Consider the following 19,825-nt stretch of genomic DNA (forward strand, 5'->3'; position numbering starts at 1 on the left):
CAGACGAGATGCGGGTCAACCACGCCACAGAGCCCCGCTCCCCACAGCGGCAGCGCCGCCACACCGCCCGCCCTCGCCGCCCGCGCGGCGCAGACCAAGTGCTGCCGGGGGAGCGCGGCCGCTCTCCGCCGCGCTGTCCGCTGGGAGGGCCGGGGAAAGCGGAGCTTCTCGCTCCTCCCGCTTCGCCGCCCAGCTCCGAGGCGACTCCAGCTGCCCGGGGGCGGTGGGGCGCCGCCCGGGCCCCGCGGTGCCCCCCCGCACAGCCGGGCCGTGGTAGCGGCCGGAAGCGGCGGGCGGTGCCCGGCGCCGAGAGCTCCGGCGGCGGCGGCGCGGGCGGGCGGACAAAGCGGAGCGCGGCCGGGGCGGGCGGCGGTGAGCGGGGACTAGGATTTGCGGTAGGGATTCGGGATCGGAATAGCGGTAGGGGATAGGGCAGACCCGGGGATATCGCGGTACGGGCCGTGCTGGGTTGTCCGCGCCGCTGGCGCTCGGAGGGAGGGAGGGAGGGATGGAATGGGCAGCGATGATGGAGCTGGCGATGGAGTTGCTGGGGAGCAGGGCGGGATGGGACGGGGCAGCCTTCGGGCGAGAAAAGGGGAAAGTCTCGGTCCGCGCCGGCCCCATCTGTGCGGCCTGGCCTCAGTTTCTCTAAAGGGAAAACTTTGCCGGGACGCTCCCGCCCTCGTTCCGCCCCTGCCCTCCCCCTCTGCGGCGCGCAGCAATAACCCTCCCGTCCCTTGTGGCCCTCGTCTCCCTCCCCAGGGCACTATGAACGAGGAGCAGTTCGTGAGCATCGACTTGGACGATGACAACATCTGCAGCGTCTGCAAGCTGGGCACCGAGAAGGAAACGCTCTCCTTCTGCCACGTCTGTTTCGAGCTGAACATCGAAGGTGAGGCTGGGAGCGGGGGCGAGCCCGGCCAGGGGCTGAAGGCACCGCCGGCTCCCCCGAAAGCTGCCGTCGAGTCGCGGGTTTGGAAGCGTCTGTCTGTAGAAAGTTTTAAAACAGTTTGTTTTCCAGCTCGCTTCCTGTAAAGGGGGGTGCTGCTCCTCCAGACCTAAAGGTGAGCCCCCTGCCCTTTCCAGAGCCTCTGAAATGCCCTGGTGTTTATTACACCTCCTGGCATTAGACCTCAGATATTGAACTCGGGATCTGAATCACATTCTGCCTTTATTCGCTGGGTTTGCTCAATAATTTGAGGGGATGTATGTATAAAGCAAGCCTAAATTGCAAATTTTATAGCATAATGTTTGGGGTTTTGGAAGCAAATCACCTTACTTTCACTAGATCTGCTCAGGGGATTATTTCTTTCGTTTTCATAAAATATTGGTATGTGTAATATGATAAAACAAGGTTCATTATCAAAGCTTCTGAAAGTCTGCAAATTACAAAGTAGAAATTTTGGCCATCTTTTAAAAGCCTAATCTTGTGAGCCCCTTTTGGCCTCCAGAATAGTATTTTTAAAATTTTAAACCTGTTTTGGTAAAGAATTTCCCCATCTTGTTGCATTTCTTCATGCATGAATGAGCAGTAGATTATCTTTGTCCCTTTTTTAAGTCAAATTGCATGGCTTTGGAGCAACAAATCACTTCTTCCACTTACCTAGATAGCTCTTCAGCAATTTTATGTAGATATGACTACCCAGAGTAATTTATGTTGCTGTGAGGCAATTGAATATGAAGACCTCAACAGTGTTACGTGAGTAGTCCCATCATTTATGTTATCATTTCTTGATAACAGATAGTAGGCTTTTGTTGCTAGTGAAGGCAGTGTATTTTAGTCTGAGCAGTGCTGTGATACTTCAGAAGTAGTTGCCATGTTTTTTGATTTTGTTTATAGGAGACATGCCTGTGTACTTGCACTTTTTGTTAAAACTCAAGAGCAGCTCTCTAACACAACCTGTCAGTCTTTCTTATTGTGTTAGAATGTTAGGTTTAGACTTCTCAATATGGACAGAGGATGTTTCTCTCTGTAGGCTTTAAAAACATAGCCACACAATGATAATTAAGTGCTTCTATTACATTACTAATCTAGTTCTGTTTTGAAACTGTTGAAAGTGATAGAACACATTAAAAAATTGCTGGACGGTTCCTGTGCTCTGTTGTTCGAGATAAGCTGTGGATTTGTCAAAGCTGCTTGTTATGGCTGTGACTTTACAAAGTGATCATGTGTTTTAAGTGGAACAGGTTTGGGATTTTTTTGCTCTAAATAGCCTTGATAGTAGGAAAGACTTAATCTGTGCAGAGCTTTGCATAATCTTCTAAATTTCCAGTTAATTTTAAAAGGAGGCTGCTTGGAATAGAATAGTGATAAAAGCTTCCCTGAAGTTACACAGGCCGTTGCAATTCTTTTATTTTGCATAATAAAAGTATACATATCCTTGATCATGTCAGCATCAAAATGCCTCAGTTTCTGGTAGTCTGTCTTTTGTGTGCTACTTTGAGAAGATGTGCTGTTACTGCTCATAGGGAGCAGAGGCTTAAAGGTGGCAGAGGCTGTTTCAGTGACTTTTTAGATAGAGTCATTATAAGGCTTTTTAGCTGAACCACTGCATGAGTCAGCTCTTTACCATACCTGTGGTCACGTTTTTCCTACTTTTGACATACCTCTACATTCCTGGTTGGTTTTTTGTGGTGTTTTGGTTTTTTGTTTTTTTTTTGGTGATTTTTATGTGTCTAAAAAAAGTCCTTTGGCAGCCCTGGGTACAGCATGAACTGGGTAATTCGCTAAAGCACAATGTTGTACTGGATGTTTTCATACTGACCTCCTGGTTATGTTTTAATGGAGTTCAGATGCGTTAAAACTGGTTGAACAGAATCAGCAAGTTGCATCCACTCTTGTAGATGTGTTATCCCACTTACAAATGAGTGTCGATCTTGCTGATCGTTTGTCTTTTTATTTAGCATCATATTTAAAACTGTCAGCAATTAAAACCCATATATGCATTAAGTATTTCAGGAAGTGAACTAGGCAGTTCTAAAAAGATACTCATGCAACAGCTAAGGCAGGCTTGCTCATTTTTGGTGTTGATGTGCATGTGGAACTGCTCCCTCGGAGAAGCAGGAAATAGATACTGTTGGAGAGCAGGCAGGCTATTAGTCACAGCTCAGCATCTTGCAGGATGCTTGAGTACTCCCACTGTTTGCAGCACCCTGTTAACTTCCATGTGTTAAGTGCTGTGTGAATTAATTGGAATGCATGGCACCTCTTCCATCTTTCCTGACCGTGCAGTCTTGCAGCAGGAGCTAGGTTGGGATAGAAGGAACATTTACAGATGGATGTGCAAGGACAAGCAGTGGGCTTGGCAATCAGATTTGCAATTTGACTCGATCTTAAAGGTCTTTTCTGACCTGATTTGTGAGTCTAGGTATGAAAGTCTGGAAGCAGGCTTCCAAGCCTTCTTTTTTTTAGCAGGCCATCATACTGTAATGCTTTAACAAAATTGATAAGGACAATTCTGTTTCCCCTCATGCCAACATGCTTAAACCTGGACATGGTAAATCCATGTGCTGGGAACTGATGCAGATGAAACAGACTTTCTCAAGTGTCTATGAACAAAATATTGCAGAAGTACAATTTTCTTAGCTGCACTTAATTACAGCGTAATCAAGTGATGGTGAATCTTTGCATCTCCTGGCATTTGTGAGTTCAGCAGCTGACACAGGTTTGCCCATGTCTCAGGGGTGATGTTGTTAATTGGTTTGGATCAGTAAGAGGAGGAATTAGGAATGGAGAACTTGGAGACCATCCCCAAATCTAATAATGACTCCTTTCTGGATTAGTGTTGTGACATGGCTCAGCCCTTCCTTTCCTGTCAATGGAACGTTTATTTGTAACCTTTATTATGTTTGGACAGTATCTTGGTAATGTTCCATAACTGGGGGGGGGGGGGGTGGGAAATTGAGTTTTTCTTATAGTCCTTTATAGAGAATATACAGAAAGCTTAATCTGTGATCTCTCTTGATTAAATAACTGTTGAATTTCTGAATAAGGAAGTCAGTTACTGTGTCATAAAACCTTTGGGTTTTATCAGATATCAGGTCTCCATCATGATTTTTCTAATAGTAGATTTTTAGTATTTTAGTATCTCAGCCTAAGCTGTGATTACGCTTCTTAATAAGTTCAGTTAATTCACAGAAACTGCTGGTGTGAGTGTAACTGGGAGATCAGCTGTGGTGTCTGTCCCAGAATTTATTTAGGAGTGGTACAGGTGGATTATAGGATCTATTTCTCTGATGCTGACTGAAACTGGTAGCAAGGGCAGAAGAAAAGAGAACATGGGCATTGGAATAATTAAAGCAAATAATGCAGGTTTAAACTTAACCCTGTTAAATGTCATCAGTCTTTCTTGAACAAGGAAGGAGCAGCATGCTCAGGAGAGTTTAGTAGTTCTGGTCTTCAGTCTACAAGGGGTGGGAGCGGTGTGTTGTCTCTGGGAAGGGCAGTATTTTTTTCCTGTTGCACTGGCTCATCCAGCTCACTTCGTTTGAGGATTCACGGTCAGGGAAGCTGAGTGGACTAAGCTGCATGTAAATATTTCTGTTGCCAAACTAGCTTTTGTGTCTGAAGCTTCATAGTCAGGTGGTATAACAGAATATTAATACGCTTCCTAAATTTAAAATATACTTACAAGGTAAGTATAAGTACACATATGAAATACTCAACATTTTGAAAAATGAAGCGGATTGTGGACAGTGTTTTTAAAGTTCTACATGGGGTTTAGAATATCCTGGTGGGGAGGATCTTCTGAGTTTGTTTGCTTCCGTTTGCTTTGTGAGCATAAAACGAACATCAGAGATCGTGCATTGTTTACTGCTCTGAGTAGGTGTCACAGTAGTAATCAGTGGATTGAAACAGGAAATGTTTTAAATTCATATGTGACCGGTTTGCATAAGCCAGGAAATCACGTGTTGTGTGCTAGTTGAAGCAAAGTTCTTCTTTTTAATTTCATTAGAATATGGAAAAAAATATTAACTGAACTCTGCTAGCAGAGATACAGTACTAACGACAAATCTGCAGTGATACTTCAAAGTTAGGGAGAAGTGCATGAAAAGTCAAAAATACATGCTTGTGTATGTATAAAAACTGTCTCTAAATGTGTACATCAACAAAACAAAATCCTCTGCCTGCATACGGTGTTTTGGAACTCCAGTTGTAGCATTTCCAAGTTGTGGATGCTCCATCTCTAGAATGTTTTAAAGACAGGTGAGATGGAGCTCTGAGCAGCCTGGTCTAGTGGAAGGTGTCCCTGCCCATGGCAGGGGGCTGGAAGGAGATGATCTTTAAGGTCCCTTCCAACCCATCCCAGTCTGTGGCTCTGTGTGACCGTGTGTCCTGTGTCTCACCCCTCACACAGCAGCAGCCACGGGGTCTTGCCTGTGGTGCTGCTTAGAGGTGTTCAGGTTTCTTCCCATAGGAAGGCACTGCACACAGCAGCTGTGTCCTGGGATTCTCTGGACCCCGGTGGAAATCCCGACTTCAGGATCTTAATACTTGAATGTTTTTGTTTGAACATCAAACTTGAAAGTCAGTAATAATTATGGCTTACCTTTACATTATTTTACATAGTGTATCTGTCTTTAACTGGGTTTATGCTGGTATTTCTTAATGAAGAATTATTTAAAAACCTGCATTTTCTCACATTCAAGGGTTGTAATGGAGACAAATGGTAATAGAATTGGAAAATGTGATTGTTTGAGATGATTTTTTACTCCTTTGCTTGTCCAGTGCTGCTAACTGTGATGACATCTTGGAGAATGCTGGCTGACAAACAAACTGGCTCACTTCCATTTCTGTTTAGAGCTGAACAGCTGAATAGCAAATGACAGTTCCTATCCCAGGTCCTGTAATATAAGAGACAGTGTAAGTACTGGGCATCCATTCCCCTGATGGAAGTAGTTAAGTTTCCATGGTCCTTTAAAGTGCATATAGACTCAGCTTTTGAGGCAATTTCAGCATCAGGTTAGTGCATCTCAGTCTCCAGGCTGAGACAAGGATGTTATAAATAAGTCTGTCTTACCACATAGTTTTTTTCCTGGTAAGATCTATAAAATCTTGTATAATATCCTCATTCTGTGTTAATTAAAAAAAAAAAAAAAAAAAAAGAGGGTGTGGGTTTAGTTGTTGCAAACTGTAAGCACTCAAATTTCATAGTTACTTTTTCCTTTTCACACCCTACAGAAGAATATCTCACTGAAAAAAAATGTGTTGTAAGGTGTAGTTGAAATAAGTGGAAATCACTGTTTGATTTAATTCTGTTCCAGAATATTACACATGCTTTTTTTTTCAGTGTTAATGAAATGATAAACACTAAAATTCTGGCAATAAAAAGTAAAAATTTCCATCCTTGCCTGTTAGACTAGACAGATAAGAACTTGTTTCAAGGTAGCATTTGCAGGCCAGGGGTATGACTCATTTCTGCAAACTTGAACGGACATATGAAATTAGCTGCAGTTTCCACTAAAGCTCTTAACTACAAATTCAAGTCTGAACATGACTGGAGATGCTATTCTTACTCTGAACGCTGTACAAGTACCACTGAGTAATGTCATGCTGTGGAGCTGGTTCAATAAGTACATTTTTGCGTTCTTAATGTGTAAATTCGGGAGGTTTGTCCATGCAAGCAAGATAATTGAGTATTTGTTACCTGGCGTCATCCAGATTACAGAAATACCGGCTTATGACTTCCACTCTCTCTTCTAGGTCTATTTAACTGACTTTTCTTACAAAGCGTGTAACATAATATTTTCTGTAGTGAAGTTTTCATCAGAATGCAGTGTTTTGTTTAATACAGTAGCAAACTCTTCTTAGTAAAATAGTTTATAAGGAAAATTATTCTTAAAAATATTTTTAAGGGGCCAGCTGGATCTCTCTTCTATCTTTGCTCTCTGCTAAAATACAAATGAGCTGAAAGAAATGAAGTGGGAGATGATTTGTGTGCACACTTGATGTATGGAAAGTTCTGGCATTATCATATGAAGGCAAGGACAGAACTTTAATTTATGAACAAGATAATATCTAGTCTTTACAAAGTGTCAGGTTTTAGAAGTTAATGAATGGCATTGGCATTTTCCTTCTAGCCAGTCTAATACATCATAAGATAAAACTCTCAAATGAGATTGCATGTAAACGCTTAAAAATGGCGGTTGGCTTTACATCTTGTCAGGCAGATGTACTGGAGACACACATCTCTAATCATCCTGCTTTCCAGTGTTGGCAGAATTGTACTGCTGGAGAATATCAGTTTTCCCTGTCCTTGTCATTTAGATGTGTAGGAAACTTGTTGTCTGAGGTTATCATGGGCTACTTGTGTTTCGTGCATTTTGAACAGGTCTTGGGATCTGCTTTTCTGAGAACCCCCCTCTTTCAGCATGCCTCTTAAATAGCTTATATAGCAGTAGCATAAAATAGATCAACATGAACATTTTATGTCTTGTGAAGCCTTTCAGTCTGCTGCAGGTCTTGGCCCTGCACACAAGGTAAACCACACCGGAGCTCATCTGATCTTTGTGTTCCTTGTGGACACTCACAGACGTCCAGGAGCTGTTCCATGAGCTGGCTGAACATCCCAGTTCCTGAGTGCTCCTGAGTGGAGCAGCAGCTGGAACATCTCAGAACACACAGTGAAGACCAGGGCTCTGAAAAGTGGGCAGCTGCTGGCAAGGGCTCTTGCTTGCTCTAGGATTAAAGGAGAAGAGCAGAGGTGTGTGTCTCAAGTCTCTCTGGAGTTCACTGTTTCAAATGAGCTGAATTGTGCCTGAGAAGCATTTCTTCACTGGCTGTGAAGGCAGGTCTCCACAGCTAACTCAAACTGGAGTCAGGTATCAATCTTACCCATGAGTAATTGTAAATCCTTCAAAGGGACTTTAACCAATGGTGTAGTACAAACTTATTCATGTGTCTACTAGTATTCCTATTAATTTTAGTTCATCTTAGATTCAGGGGGATTTTCCACTTCAGCTGCTCTTCACCATTGCAAAGAACAATTTGTTTATAGCATTACATTAGAAATTGCTAAGAAGGGAATGCAGGCTTCCTTTTAAGTTATTTCCAGCTGATGAATCTGAAAGCCCAAATAAGAAATTTAGTTATTTGGGTTTTTTTAAAGAGAATAGCAAACAAATGAAAAAAAAAAAAAAAAAATTCACTGTTGAAGATAAACAAGCCAGCTAATGATCACTGATTCATTTTTTTCTATGGAAACATTTTTGAAGGGATGTGGAATAATCTTGGTATTCAAGAACTTTCCTTTTGAATTGCACTTGTTGATTACTATTATAATCTCCAAATAAGACAGCTATTCTAGCCAACTTTATATAAACATATATAAAATGAGCAAACATTTCTATTTAGTTCTGTGTCTTTGTAATGAAGAGTTATACATAGTTCTCAGTGAATCAGTTGCAAAGGCAGGAAGAAGTCTTTGTCGGTTTCTTAACCCTCAGAAAAAACTCCAGAAAGCAAAAAAGCTTTAATATGACAGAAACTCATTTACTTTCAAGTATAAATGCCTTTAAATGGGGTAGAATTTGTTGAGATGTGATTGCTCACCTGGTTGTCTGGTAAATAGTCTCCCTGCTCTCAGCTACTTTATAGTTAGGAATAAATGGAAGTTTCAAAAATGCATATTAAACTGCCTGATTGCTAGTCATGCATTTATAAATTACTTTGTAGGAGTGGATTAGGAGTCATTTTGACTGCCTGCCTTGCATAGCTTGCAAATTTAAATAGTCAGGGTTTGGGTTGACTTTTTTTTGCCTAAACATTAGGCACTTAGGTAGGAAGTCCTGTTCTTCAAGTCAGTATACAAACATACTGTTGAGTGAAGTAATATGTTCATATTTCATCTAGGACACATGAGTTACTAGAATCAGAAACAAATAATGGCTTGTAAGTGCTTCCATTGTTTTATGATTTGTCTGGAGTTTTGGCATCAGCCTGTGGATTGTGCGCACTTGAGGAATGATATCTGGCATGAGCTTGTTTCCTAATAGCATCTGTGCTGTCTTAAATTTGTTGGATATGGCCTTCTAGATATTAGTGAATTTGGGGGGATTTTTTTTTTTTTCTTTTTTCCCTACAGATTAAACTTTTCCTACTCTGTGTGGTTGTGGGTTTTTTGTTGCGTTTTGAGGAGTTTTTTCCTTTTATGAAAAAATAAATATGAAGTGTAGGACATACTTGGACATAGTCTGCAACCCTCTTGTTGGAAAGTAAGACAAGGGGCAAATGTACACACATCTGCAAATGTGAGGGGGGGGAAAGAAGTTGATGGTTTCATGGTTGCAGTCTTGAAGAATCAGACAAATAGTAAGAAAGATTCAGGTTGATACTGGCAAACAGAAATGTGAAGATGGAACTGAAACTCTGTGAAAGTCCCCAGAAATCACAATAGCTGTTGATCAAAATTACAGTGTTGCTTTTTGTTTAGTACAGAAATTTTGCTGTGCTTTATTCATCTCCTGGTGTATAGTATTGAATAAAGCAATAAAACTGCATCATCTTTATATATCACTTGGTCCGTGCCAGCTCACCAGATTGTAGCTTTTTCTGCAGTTGTGATGAAGGGGAAAACACAAAGTAATCTGAGTGGTGTATGAAGTCTTCCTGAAAAGAAATGGACATCTTTCCTGCCTCATAAAGCTGATGGTATTGCCCACAACAGAAGGACTTGTTCCAAAGAATCATACCCTTACTTGCTGTAATTCTGGTATGTGATTGCTAGTTTGTGCTGGCACAGCAGCTGCTGTCCCTGCTCAGCTCTTCCAGGAGGTTATGGCTGAAGCTCTCTGCATAGGAAAGGACTAATTGTCACCTTAGGACAAAAGAGAGATTGATAGTTGTTTTAGTTTTGTGTGTGATTGGTACAGTAAAAATCCAAGCCAGTTGTGTCAAAGCTGAAGGAGGTCTGTTAACAGTTCTCTACAAAATTGGTTTGGTTTTGCACATTTTCAGTTCCTTACTTTATTCAAGACTCTTTAGATAAGACACCTTTGGGGGGTTTTGCAGTGGAGTAAGAGAAGGGGTAGGATGTAAATTCTGCTCTTGTATGCTGCAAATGTTTTGCAATAACATGCCCTGTGCTTAGAAATAGGGACACTGTGGCCAACGTGTGGCATTTAAAAAGCAAAGCTTAAACTCTTGAAGTAGCATGTTTTTTTTCTTCTGTAATAATTGCTCATTTCAGGCAATCTATTACTGAGTTCAGATAAAACAGATCTCTTTGAGCAGCATGACTCTAGAATGGGGAAGTTGGCAATGTTCAGAACTCTTAAAAGATAAATTCATCAGAAGGAAAGGCTTGAATAACCTTGAGCTTAAGACTTGGACATAATTCATTTGGGGCTTCATGAAGTCATGCTGCACTTGTTCTGTTTTTTTGTAATAATTTTTGTGTTGGCTGTTTTGTGTGGTCTCATGTGCCTCTCCTACTGGACAAGTAACATTTATTCTCATTGAAATAATGAAGCAGTCTCAAAGGAATTTCTTTTTTTAAGTGATACCATCAGTATTCTGTCATTTGTTGTGTGTGTGTTTGTTAGGTGGGCTCCTGAGTGTTACTGTATAGAAAATTGTGCAAAACGTGTTTTTCAGCCCATTGATTATTTTCTGTAAGTAAAAGAAAGCACTATAAGCAGTAGCAAAGTAGAATGTTGAAGAATCACTTGGGTAAAGCAAATAACATTGAACAAATCACTGGTTTTCTAGGGTGTGTAGTGTTGTGAATATATTTGCCTTATAATTTCACTTGACAGTGTTGGCTTTCCCTTGATGGCTTAAAGATTGAATGTTTCCATCATGCTGCTTGAGTTAAGCAGGCTTGCTCTGTTTAAATGGTGCTGATAAGTCATGAAAACAAATGACTTGTCTTTCATGTTTTCAGTAGAAATGTTTGTTGGGGTTTTTTAAGTCTCTGTAAAAATAGGTAAAATAGCATTGCAAGTAGGCAGCAGATTATGCAAAGCTTAAGAAAAGTTGGTGAATATCTGTTTGCTGAAAGAGGCTGAAAAGTATTTTGAGTTTTGGAGTGAGAATTTTGACTGCTCACTGAAAGGGGGCACAGAGTGTACTTTACTCCAGAACTTCCTTCTTAAAAAGTGCCTCTGATTAGTGTGTGAGTTTTGTTTCTTCTAATAGTTGCCTCATGAACAGAAGGAACGTCTGTTTTTGTAATTTTACCTTTTTTCCTGTGCTGCTAAGAACAAAATAAATTCCACCGCTGTTTTCTTCTATTTTCCTTTTTTTAGGCATTTTACCCCATAAATTGTGTGTGCTCTCAAAAACTCAGCCAGAAAATAATTCACTTAAGTTTCAGTGCTGCCCAAAGAGTGGAAAATCAGCAATTTATAATGGTTAATCTTGATGTTTGAACTCTCTGACTTCAAACAGCAGTTACCAGCAAGTGAGATAATCAAAATGAAGTGCTTGGATTTGTTTTCACAGTTTCATGTTAAAAAATTTACCTTTTCAGTTTAGTTTTGAGAGTAGTGTGAGATTTTGTGGGATTCAGTAACTTAAAAAAAAAAAAAAAGGCATTTGCTAATTGTTTGGGGTGGGGAGATTATACTTTACCACAAGAATTTAAGAGAGTAAATCAGATAGAACTGAGACTTGTTGTAACATGTAGCTTTCTTCTAATCGTCTGTAAATGTCTCTGTTACCGGATTTTGTTAGCTGTTGCATTTCATGTTTTTTCTTTTATTTTAGTCACTTTTAATGGCTGAAAGATAGGATGGCTGCAGGGTGGTTCATGTTGCCCAGTTCCGAGATCCAGTTATATTGTTTGTTGGTTTAAATACTTCAGTATTAAGCACTTTCAACCTCTGGTTCACAGGAGTATTACTGCTATTTACAGTGACAAACTTGTTAGACAGAATTAGTTTTCATTGTATTGGGAACCTCCCAATTAGGATGTGGAGTACTGAGATAAAAGACAAACTGTTCATTACTCCAAGCTTGAATTCTAAATCTGAAGAAAAATAAATGTGTAGGTGAATCTGAAGAAAAATAAATATCAACTGAAGTTGCAGAAAGTAATTTTGTACTGGGGCACTATTAACTTTCTGGAATAGTCATTTCTCATACCATCTGTGTTCACTCACCAACTGCAGAACTTCACAGATTGTGTTCCTTTTTAACCTGTCAATCACTCGCAGTTACTTAGAGGTTTCAATTACCTGCTGTAGCTATTTGAACAGTCTTTGAGGGAGGATGAGCAAAGAGGAGAATAAACATCCATCTTGTGTGATGTCATGGTTTAACCCCAGTGGGTTGGGGAGAGAATTTCAGCTTGTGGGCTGAGACAGTTTCAAAGGGAGAGCAGAAGCTGCCTATACAAGCAAAGCAAGATAAGGAATTCATTCACTCCTTCCCATGGTTGGGCAGGTGTTCAGCCATCCCCAGGAGAGCAGGGCTCTGTCGTGCGTAACGGTGACTTGGGATGACAAACACCGTCGCTCTAAATATTCCCTCCTTCCTTCTACCGTCTTCCCTCAGCTTTATACACTGATCATGATGCCATATGGTGTGGAATATCCCTTGGATCAGCTAGGATCAGCTGTTCCAGCTGTGTCCTTTCCCAGCTCCTTGCATGCCCCCAGCCCACTCTCTGTTGGGGTAGTGAGAGAGGCAGAAAGGGCCTTGACTGTGTGTAAGCCCTGCTCAGTGATAAAGAGAACATTGCAGCACAAATCCCAAACACAGCCCCATATTACACTGTGATAAAAATTAACTCTACCCCAGCCAAAACCAGCGCACCTCAAATGAATTTCAGGGCAGTTTCATGTTGGCAAGCATTGCCAGTATTGGAGCTTGCTTTCCTGGCTAGGCTGCAGGCTTGTACCAGTGCAAAATAATAAACAACGAGTGAAGTCTGAGTTACGTTTGACCACTTGAATGAGACAAGCACTCTGCAGTATTTGAGCAGATGGTTCGTAACATTATGCATAAAAGATGGGTGCTTGTATGAGTGCTGTCAAAATGCTCTTCAGGATCGTTCTGTAGAACTTGCTGATACACAGTTGGATTTATTCTACTTCCGCAGCTTATACACTTGTGTGTAGGGGTGATGCAGCATGTGTGGAGTTGTCAGTTTGCCTCATCTCTGTCAGCGTGCAAGAGGCACAGGCTGAAGGCCTGCTCTAGAGATTATGGTGTGCAAAACACTTTGCGTGACAAGGACTCAAGCCTGAGGGAGACTTCACAAATTTTAGACTGAGGTATCCTTGTTTGCTTCAATGATAAGACTGTTATTAGGAAAGCATCGCTAAAGGTTTTTGTTTTCTTGGTTGCTTGTGAGTAAAGATTTTTAAAAATCAGCAGTAAGTGAATTTCTTTCTGTTGTGTCTTTACAGGAGTACCAAAGTCAGATCTTCTACACACAAGATCTTTAAGGGGGCACAGAGACTGCTTTGAAAAATTCCATTTAATAGCAAATCAGGACTGTCCACGATCAAAGCTCTCTAAAAGTCCTTATGCAGAAGTAAAAAATATCTTGAGCAAAAAAATTAACTGGATCATACAATACGCACAAAACAAGGATTTAGACTCTGATTCTGAAAGCTCAAAACCGTCCCAACACCAGCTTTTTAGCTTCAGACATCAGACTGATAGAAAATTACTCCCACAGTTTGAGTCTCCAGTACCTAGATACTCTGCAAAATGGATAGATGGGAAATCTGGTGGCATCTCAAGCTGCTCACAGACTCTGCTGGAACCAAGAGAATCCACGGATTTCAGACTCGGTGCTACCTTCTGCTGCAGCAGCGTTTTGTGGTCCAACCGCAGCCAAGTCCAGAAAGCTGAAAAAGCTGAAAGTGATTCACTTGCCAGTGTTCATAGGAGGCATCCTCAACACAGCAAGGAGGAACGTGAGTATACATCCTTTTACACGCAGCCTAGCAAGCAAGGGCATCCTTTCAAATACCTATTGACCACTTCATGTCTCCACAGGCCATTAGTTCTCATCCTGAAATCCAGCGTATAAAATCTATGGGGAAAAAAGAGCTACTTGCCTGAGCAGATAGGGTGGTTTGGCTGCTGTTTGTTTGTTTTGATTTTCCTCATAGCTGTAGCACAATGTGACACAGGATATGTCTAATTTATGCAAAAAAAGGTAATTTCAATACGTCATTCCTGGGAGTTGTGCAGCCCTGCCTGTGGAGGTGGAGGTTACTCAGCTCCTGCAAATCTCTCTTATTGAACTTGCACAGTGCCCTGAGTTACACTTCTCAGAGACCTGCTCTAAGCAACAGGGGAAATTAGAGGTCATGTAGCAGAGCAAACTTGTGAAATAATCTTAATAGTAGCAGACTTTTGTTGTGCATTTTACTGCATTAGTTTTTTCCTTGTGTTTTCTTGAGCGTTAGAAAATGGGAAGGCCCTTCTGCCACCATGTCCTCTTAAAGGCTGTAGCAGAAGACCTGAGCTATCTTTTGATGATTGTGGTGATAGTGAAAATAACAGAAAATTATAAGATATATGTGTTAGGAATGGATTCTTAGAGGTATGTGCTCTTACCATCCTGCATTTTAGGCAGTACTTGGTCCTGAACTGGTATATGTCCACTCTTACTTTTGTAGATCAGGAAAATAATTGGACAGGGTTTCTGAACTTCAAAAGACCTGATTAAGTAAATAAAAGTACTGATAAAATATTCCAGGGAAAAACACATGGTGAAAAACAAGGTAATAATGGAATCAGAAGATTCCAAATCAGTCAGAAGAGCCAGAGAAAGCAGTACCGTAAAAAGTTGGAATTGGCTTCTTTAGCTTCCCAGATTTTTTTTAACAAACTGACAACTCTGTCCTTGCAAAGCTGAGTCATTTCTCATTCTTTATTAAAGGATTTTACTTAACTGCTGCATGATGTGTCATGCTGCATTTTTAGTGAATTAGTACCTTAAAGCCACAAATCAAACCAGACACACTGGGCTTTTTGACCACCTGTCTGCTGGACTCATGAATTGGGATTACATAAATCAGGACAGCATATAAGAAGTAATTATGCAAGCTTGACCTGGTTTATGGGGTTGTCTAACTGAAGTTAGTGACTGGGAATTTATCTCCAGTTTTTGATTTTGGGATGGGAACATAAATCTGCATTGAACACAATAACAGGTTTTTTCTTCTGTTATGACTACATCATGCAGCTTTGAGACATTTTTGCTTGTATTTTCCAGTATTTACCTTTAAAAGACATTTGTTTTGGAGGCTTATTGATTATATAAAGTTTCTATGTTGGATGAAAACTTAGACTGCCAGAATTGGGTACCTTCTTACTTCAGTGCTTTCACTCTTAACAACGTAGCTGTCTACTGAAAAAAGTATTAATGGAACTGTAAATAGCTTGGCCAGTATTTCTTCAGAATTTACCTCAGCTGTGGATGGAATAATGTTTTACCATTTAAATTCAGTGCTCTGTGCCTTCTCTATTTCCCTTCTGTATCAGAATAATGTGCTATGAAGCAGTCCTGTCCCGAAACACTCAAATGAAACATGTGAACCAGCCTGTCTGCTAGATGACAAAATGTTAATGAAAATACTGAAAAATGGGGAAGTAACATCCTACCACTGGTATAAAAGAGGAAAAGAAAATTGACCTTTTAAGCTGTTAATTACTGTATTAAATTTGGTCAGGATTTTCATAGTTCTTAGAGGGTGGTAAGGTGTGAGAAGGGACTTTTCAGGCCAATTGGTAGCTGAAGGTAGGAAGAAGCACCATTTTATCTGGCTAATGGAGGAGAAAGGTGAATCTGTTTTATTCTTAGCTGGGATTATGTCTCAAGTACCAAGTCTTAGCTATCGCCAGCTTCTTTGGTTTGGCAGTACTGTCGGGAATTTAACATCCCACAACTGCCAGCTGTGAGAAAGTTTGAAAGGGAAGGCTTAGCATAATCAAATAATCCAGTGGGTAGCTAAAACTCATCTTTTTTAGAACTCTGGACTTCAGATTTGCCATGTAGAAACCTTTTGCACAGAGAAATCTCTAGAAAAAAGCTGCAATGTCATTTTTTTCTCTCAAGTATGCAATGAGAGCTTTGCTAAGCTGTAGCAGAAACAGCTTTGCTGAAGTTTAAAAACAGTATTTTAGAATTGCAAGGTCTTAAAGCTTGTGCCCCCTGTGGTGTTCAGATTGTTGCTTTTCACCATGGTGACGAGGGCATCTCAGCGGCAAGGCATGGCACCATGTGTGACAACTGCAGGGTTGAGGGAATCCTAGGAAGCAGGCCAGTGCTTCCCTGCTGTTGATCAAGGTCAGTGAAGAATACTTTCACATTTCCCTCCTCTGAGGCTTAAGGTGTATTTTCCATGAGGATGATCCATGCACACGACCTGAGATACAGAAGGGCTTTTGAATGATACAGAGGATCTTGTAGTTCTCACCAGGAGCATAGAAGGAAACCTGTTTTTATATGCTGGTCTTCATATCAAGCCAGGATTGTCCTGCATAGTTTGTCACTGAGATACTCACTGGAAACTGTGTCTGATATTCTTGTATGCATAAAGCACAAACTTTGATAACCAAAACGGAGCCACATGCTGAAAATTCTGTCAGGAAGCTGCTTCTTGCAGGCTGGGAAATGTAACAGGACATACCTCAGGCTCATCCCCTTGCCCACAGTTAAACAGATCTGCTTGGAGGGGTTACACTGGGGAAATCATGTTTTGCAGTCAGGGGAGGGTGGAGTATTTAAATGTGCCAAGAAGTTCTGATTCTGGATGCTGCTGTTTTCAGGGCTTGATTTTCCACCTTTTTGACATTGAAGAGAGGGTTTTCTAATGGAGTATGTGCTTGTCTGTGTCAACATTAAAAAGAGAATTTTCAAACTTTCCTCAAATGACTGATAAATACTATTGTTTCTGACTTGCTGCCATGCATTTGTTGATTATTAGGATGCAATTAGGAGAAATCTTGAGAAAATAGGAGTCTGCTTAGGGATGCTTATGTGACTTTGGTAGTAGTAATAACAGATTTTATTGTTGCAGTGACTACAATGACTCTTGGAGAGTTAAAGCAACTTAATGAAAAACTGCTCAAGCAAATCCAGGGTGAGAATTTTTTAATACTCTTTGTTTTGGGTTTTTGGTGCTTTATCATTAAAAAAAGGTCTGGTTTTAAAAACAAAATTTTGATTGCCTTTCTGTCAGTTAAGTTTTTCACTGAAGTCTCTTCTTTTGCTTGGAAGTGTATGGTACAGAGAGATTTATAGGTGCTTTCACTTTGTAATCTGCTTTGCTGCTGCAAATTCTCTTTGAGAATTTGACTAGCAACATAGAATTGTTAAGGTTGAAAATGACCCTTAAGATCATCAAGTGCAATCATTAACCCAGCACTGCTGAGTCCCCAACTAAACCAAGTGGTTCCTAAATGCCACAGCTCCCTGTCTGTTAAATCCCTCCAAGGATGGTGACTCCAGCACTTGCCTGGGCAGCCTGTTTCAGTGCATGGCAACCCTTTCCATGAAGAAATGTTTCCTAATATCCCGTCTAACTTTGTCTGGTGCAAACTTTCCATTTCCTCTCGTCCTGTCGCTTGCTACCTGAGAGAGGAGCCTGATCCCACCTGGCTCCACCCTCCTGTCAGGCAATTGTAAAGGATGATAAGGTCCCCCCTGAGCCTCCTTTTCCCCAGGCTGAGCCCCCTCAGCTGTTCCTCATTAATCTTGTGTTCCAGACCCTTCCCCAGCTCTGTTCCCTTCTCTGGTCATGATCCAGCACCTCCATGTCCTTGCTGTCAGGGTCCCAAAAGTGAACACAGGACTTGAGGCGTGTCCTCACCAGTGCCCAGCACAGGGGGATGATCTCTCCCCTGGTCCTGCTGCCACGCCACTGCTGATCCAGGCCAGAGCCTGAAGCCCAGCTTTGTTTGGAGTTCTAAACTGATCCACCTTGGCTCAAGTTGTCTGTTACTAGAAACGAAGTGATGCTGCTCAGTTTGCAATGCATACAAAGCTGTGCTGGAACCAGGAAAAGCAGAGCTCCAGTGCATGATCCCGCTTAAATGTCCGTGCCTCTTCCCCAGTGTTGTTTGTCACTGCTTCCTAAGCCTGTGTCAGTACAGGGACCAAGTGCATTGACCCAGTGCTGTTGTTGCAGATGTGTTTGAGGAGCTGACACAGCAGGTCCAGGAGAAGGACTCCCTGGCCTCCGAGCTCAATGTGCGCCACATCGCCATCGAGCAGCTGCTGAAGAACTGCTCCAAACTGCCCTGTCTGCAGATGGGAAGAGCAGGGATGAAATCCAACGTCCCCATATAAAGGGAGACGACTTCCATCCCCCCTGGAGCAAACTGTCCCTAACAGCATTGATAACCATTAAGTACCGCTGCCCCCATATTTAGAAGCTTTTGAGAAAACTTGGGCAGCTTTCTCTTTGTATTCATAATCTGCGGGAAGTCTTATTCCACTTCGGGTTTAACAAAAAGGGCAAATATATTGGGTATTAAAATCTACTGTAATATGGTTTATTCACATTTGGGGATTATTATTTCTTTCCCATAACTACGCATGAGCCTTGAAATTAATTCTGTGTTTCGTTTATAATGAATTTGTTTCTAGCAAAGAATGACCTGAAGCCTGTAAACCTGCCTCCTTCATACAGAGGACAAAATAAAAATTTGACTTTTGATCAGGTCTGATCGTGTTACATCCAAGAGAGCTTTAAAGGGGAGAACAGTATTAATGAAACTCGTGGTTTTTTATTTATTATGAGCAATATTTTATTATTGAAATTTTATACTAAATAAATATCACTATTTTAGGTACTTTTCCAGATCTCTTTATAAAATGTCTGAATTACTCTGTGTAACATTTATGCCTTGTGTATGATTGTTTATCCTTTTTCAGGTCTGTATCTTTCATGATACAATTTTAAAAAATATTGTTTCCCAAAGAGATGAATTTCACATGTTGAAGAAAAAACTCTAGTGGTGTATCACTTATTTTTATCAGCTTTATAACTGAAGAATTTGGTTCATGAGATGTTTAAAAAAAAGCACAGCACTTGCTTTAAATTAAAAAAAAATAATCCATACTTTGGTTTTAATGCATAGAAGTTGAAGTTGTTTTATATGTGTGAAATTTTCAATGCTGAAAAATTACTTTGATGAAACTCAATAAATTTGTAATACTACACTGCCTCGTTATGATTTCTTTATAAAGTTGGATCAGACTGATAAAAGTTCTGAAGTATACATTTATATGTATATTATATATATATTTACATTTAAAGTTCTGAAGATATGTGTATAATGTATCATTACTACTCTGCAAGTAGTAATGATACATTATAAATCAGAACAGCCTTTGCATTTTTTAAACTTACATCAGTCTACCATGACAAGAAATCTTAGTCTCTGCCAAAAATATTGCAGGGCTGCATTTGAGTAGCTGAAAGTTGCTGAGTTGCACTGAAACAATTGGGGGGAGGATGAGTGGAAATACAGCCACACACAAAAAAAAAGTTAAAAGTCTTCATGCTTTTAGCTCTCAAAGTGAAAATGGAGTAACTTCCGTAGCTGAGCTGAAGGTATGACTAGCATGAAGAAAGGTTTAGGTTTGATGTTAAACTCAAGTTGAGAAATAAGCCAAACTTCAGAGTTGATTTATTGATTGGCCTATGTGTAGTGATAACTGGGTATCATTGGACAGGTAGGTCTTGTATTTTTATTACTTTTTATTGTTTCCTTCCATATTCTCCAGTTGTTCCAAAGCCCCTCCACAAATGTTCGAGTAGGGACTTGAGCTTCTCTGAATATATTGTGGTTTAGGAGGGGAAAAATCAGTAGCATCATTGCTTGTGCATGCAAGTGGGCCTGTGAGTAAGT

The 19,825-nt window shown here is 40.8% G+C and overlaps 1 protein-coding gene across 3 annotated transcripts; it reads left to right on the top strand.

The window, feature by feature from the left end:
- Positions 1-314: 314 nt before the first annotated feature.
- Positions 315-19,129, top strand: C2H21orf91 (chromosome 2 C21orf91 homolog). Of its 3 annotated transcripts, none has more exons than XM_040055927.2 (5): positions 315-372; positions 763-892; positions 13,354-13,869; positions 16,987-17,049; positions 18,097-19,129. In XM_040055927.2, exons 2-5 carry the CDS (start codon positions 769-771, stop codon positions 18,255-18,257), a joined length of 864 nt encoding a protein of 287 aa, XP_039911861.1. In that variant the 5' UTR covers positions 315-372; positions 763-768; the 3' UTR covers positions 18,258-19,129. The 3 variants fall into 3 exon arrangements, with proteins under 3 accessions (XP_039911861.1, XP_039911859.1, XP_039911860.1); XM_040055925.2 differs by having other exon boundaries at positions 320-395; XM_040055926.2 differs by lacking the exon at positions 315-372 and adding an exon at positions 395-420.
- The last annotated feature ends 696 nt before the right edge of the window (positions 19,130-19,825 follow it).

This window comes from Hirundo rustica, chromosome 2 (genome assembly GCF_015227805.2).
Source record: "Hirundo rustica isolate bHirRus1 chromosome 2, bHirRus1.pri.v3, whole genome shotgun sequence".
In the NCBI taxonomy this organism is placed as follows: Eukaryota; Metazoa; Chordata; class Aves; order Passeriformes; family Hirundinidae; genus Hirundo; species Hirundo rustica.

Bases quoted from the DNA above. Each gene is read 5' to 3' on its own strand.
- C2H21orf91 (XM_040055927.2), top strand. From the start codon at position 769: ATGAACGAGGAGCAGTTCGTGAGCATCGACTTGGACGATGACAACATC. The intron at 893-13,353 runs GTGAGGCTGGGA...GTGTCTTTACAG, and splicing joins TTTCGAGCTGAACATCGAAG to GAGTACCAAAGTCAGATCTT. The intron at 17,050-18,096 runs GTGAGAATTTTT...CTGTTGTTGCAG, and splicing joins ACTGCTCAAGCAAATCCAGG to ATGTGTTTGAGGAGCTGACA.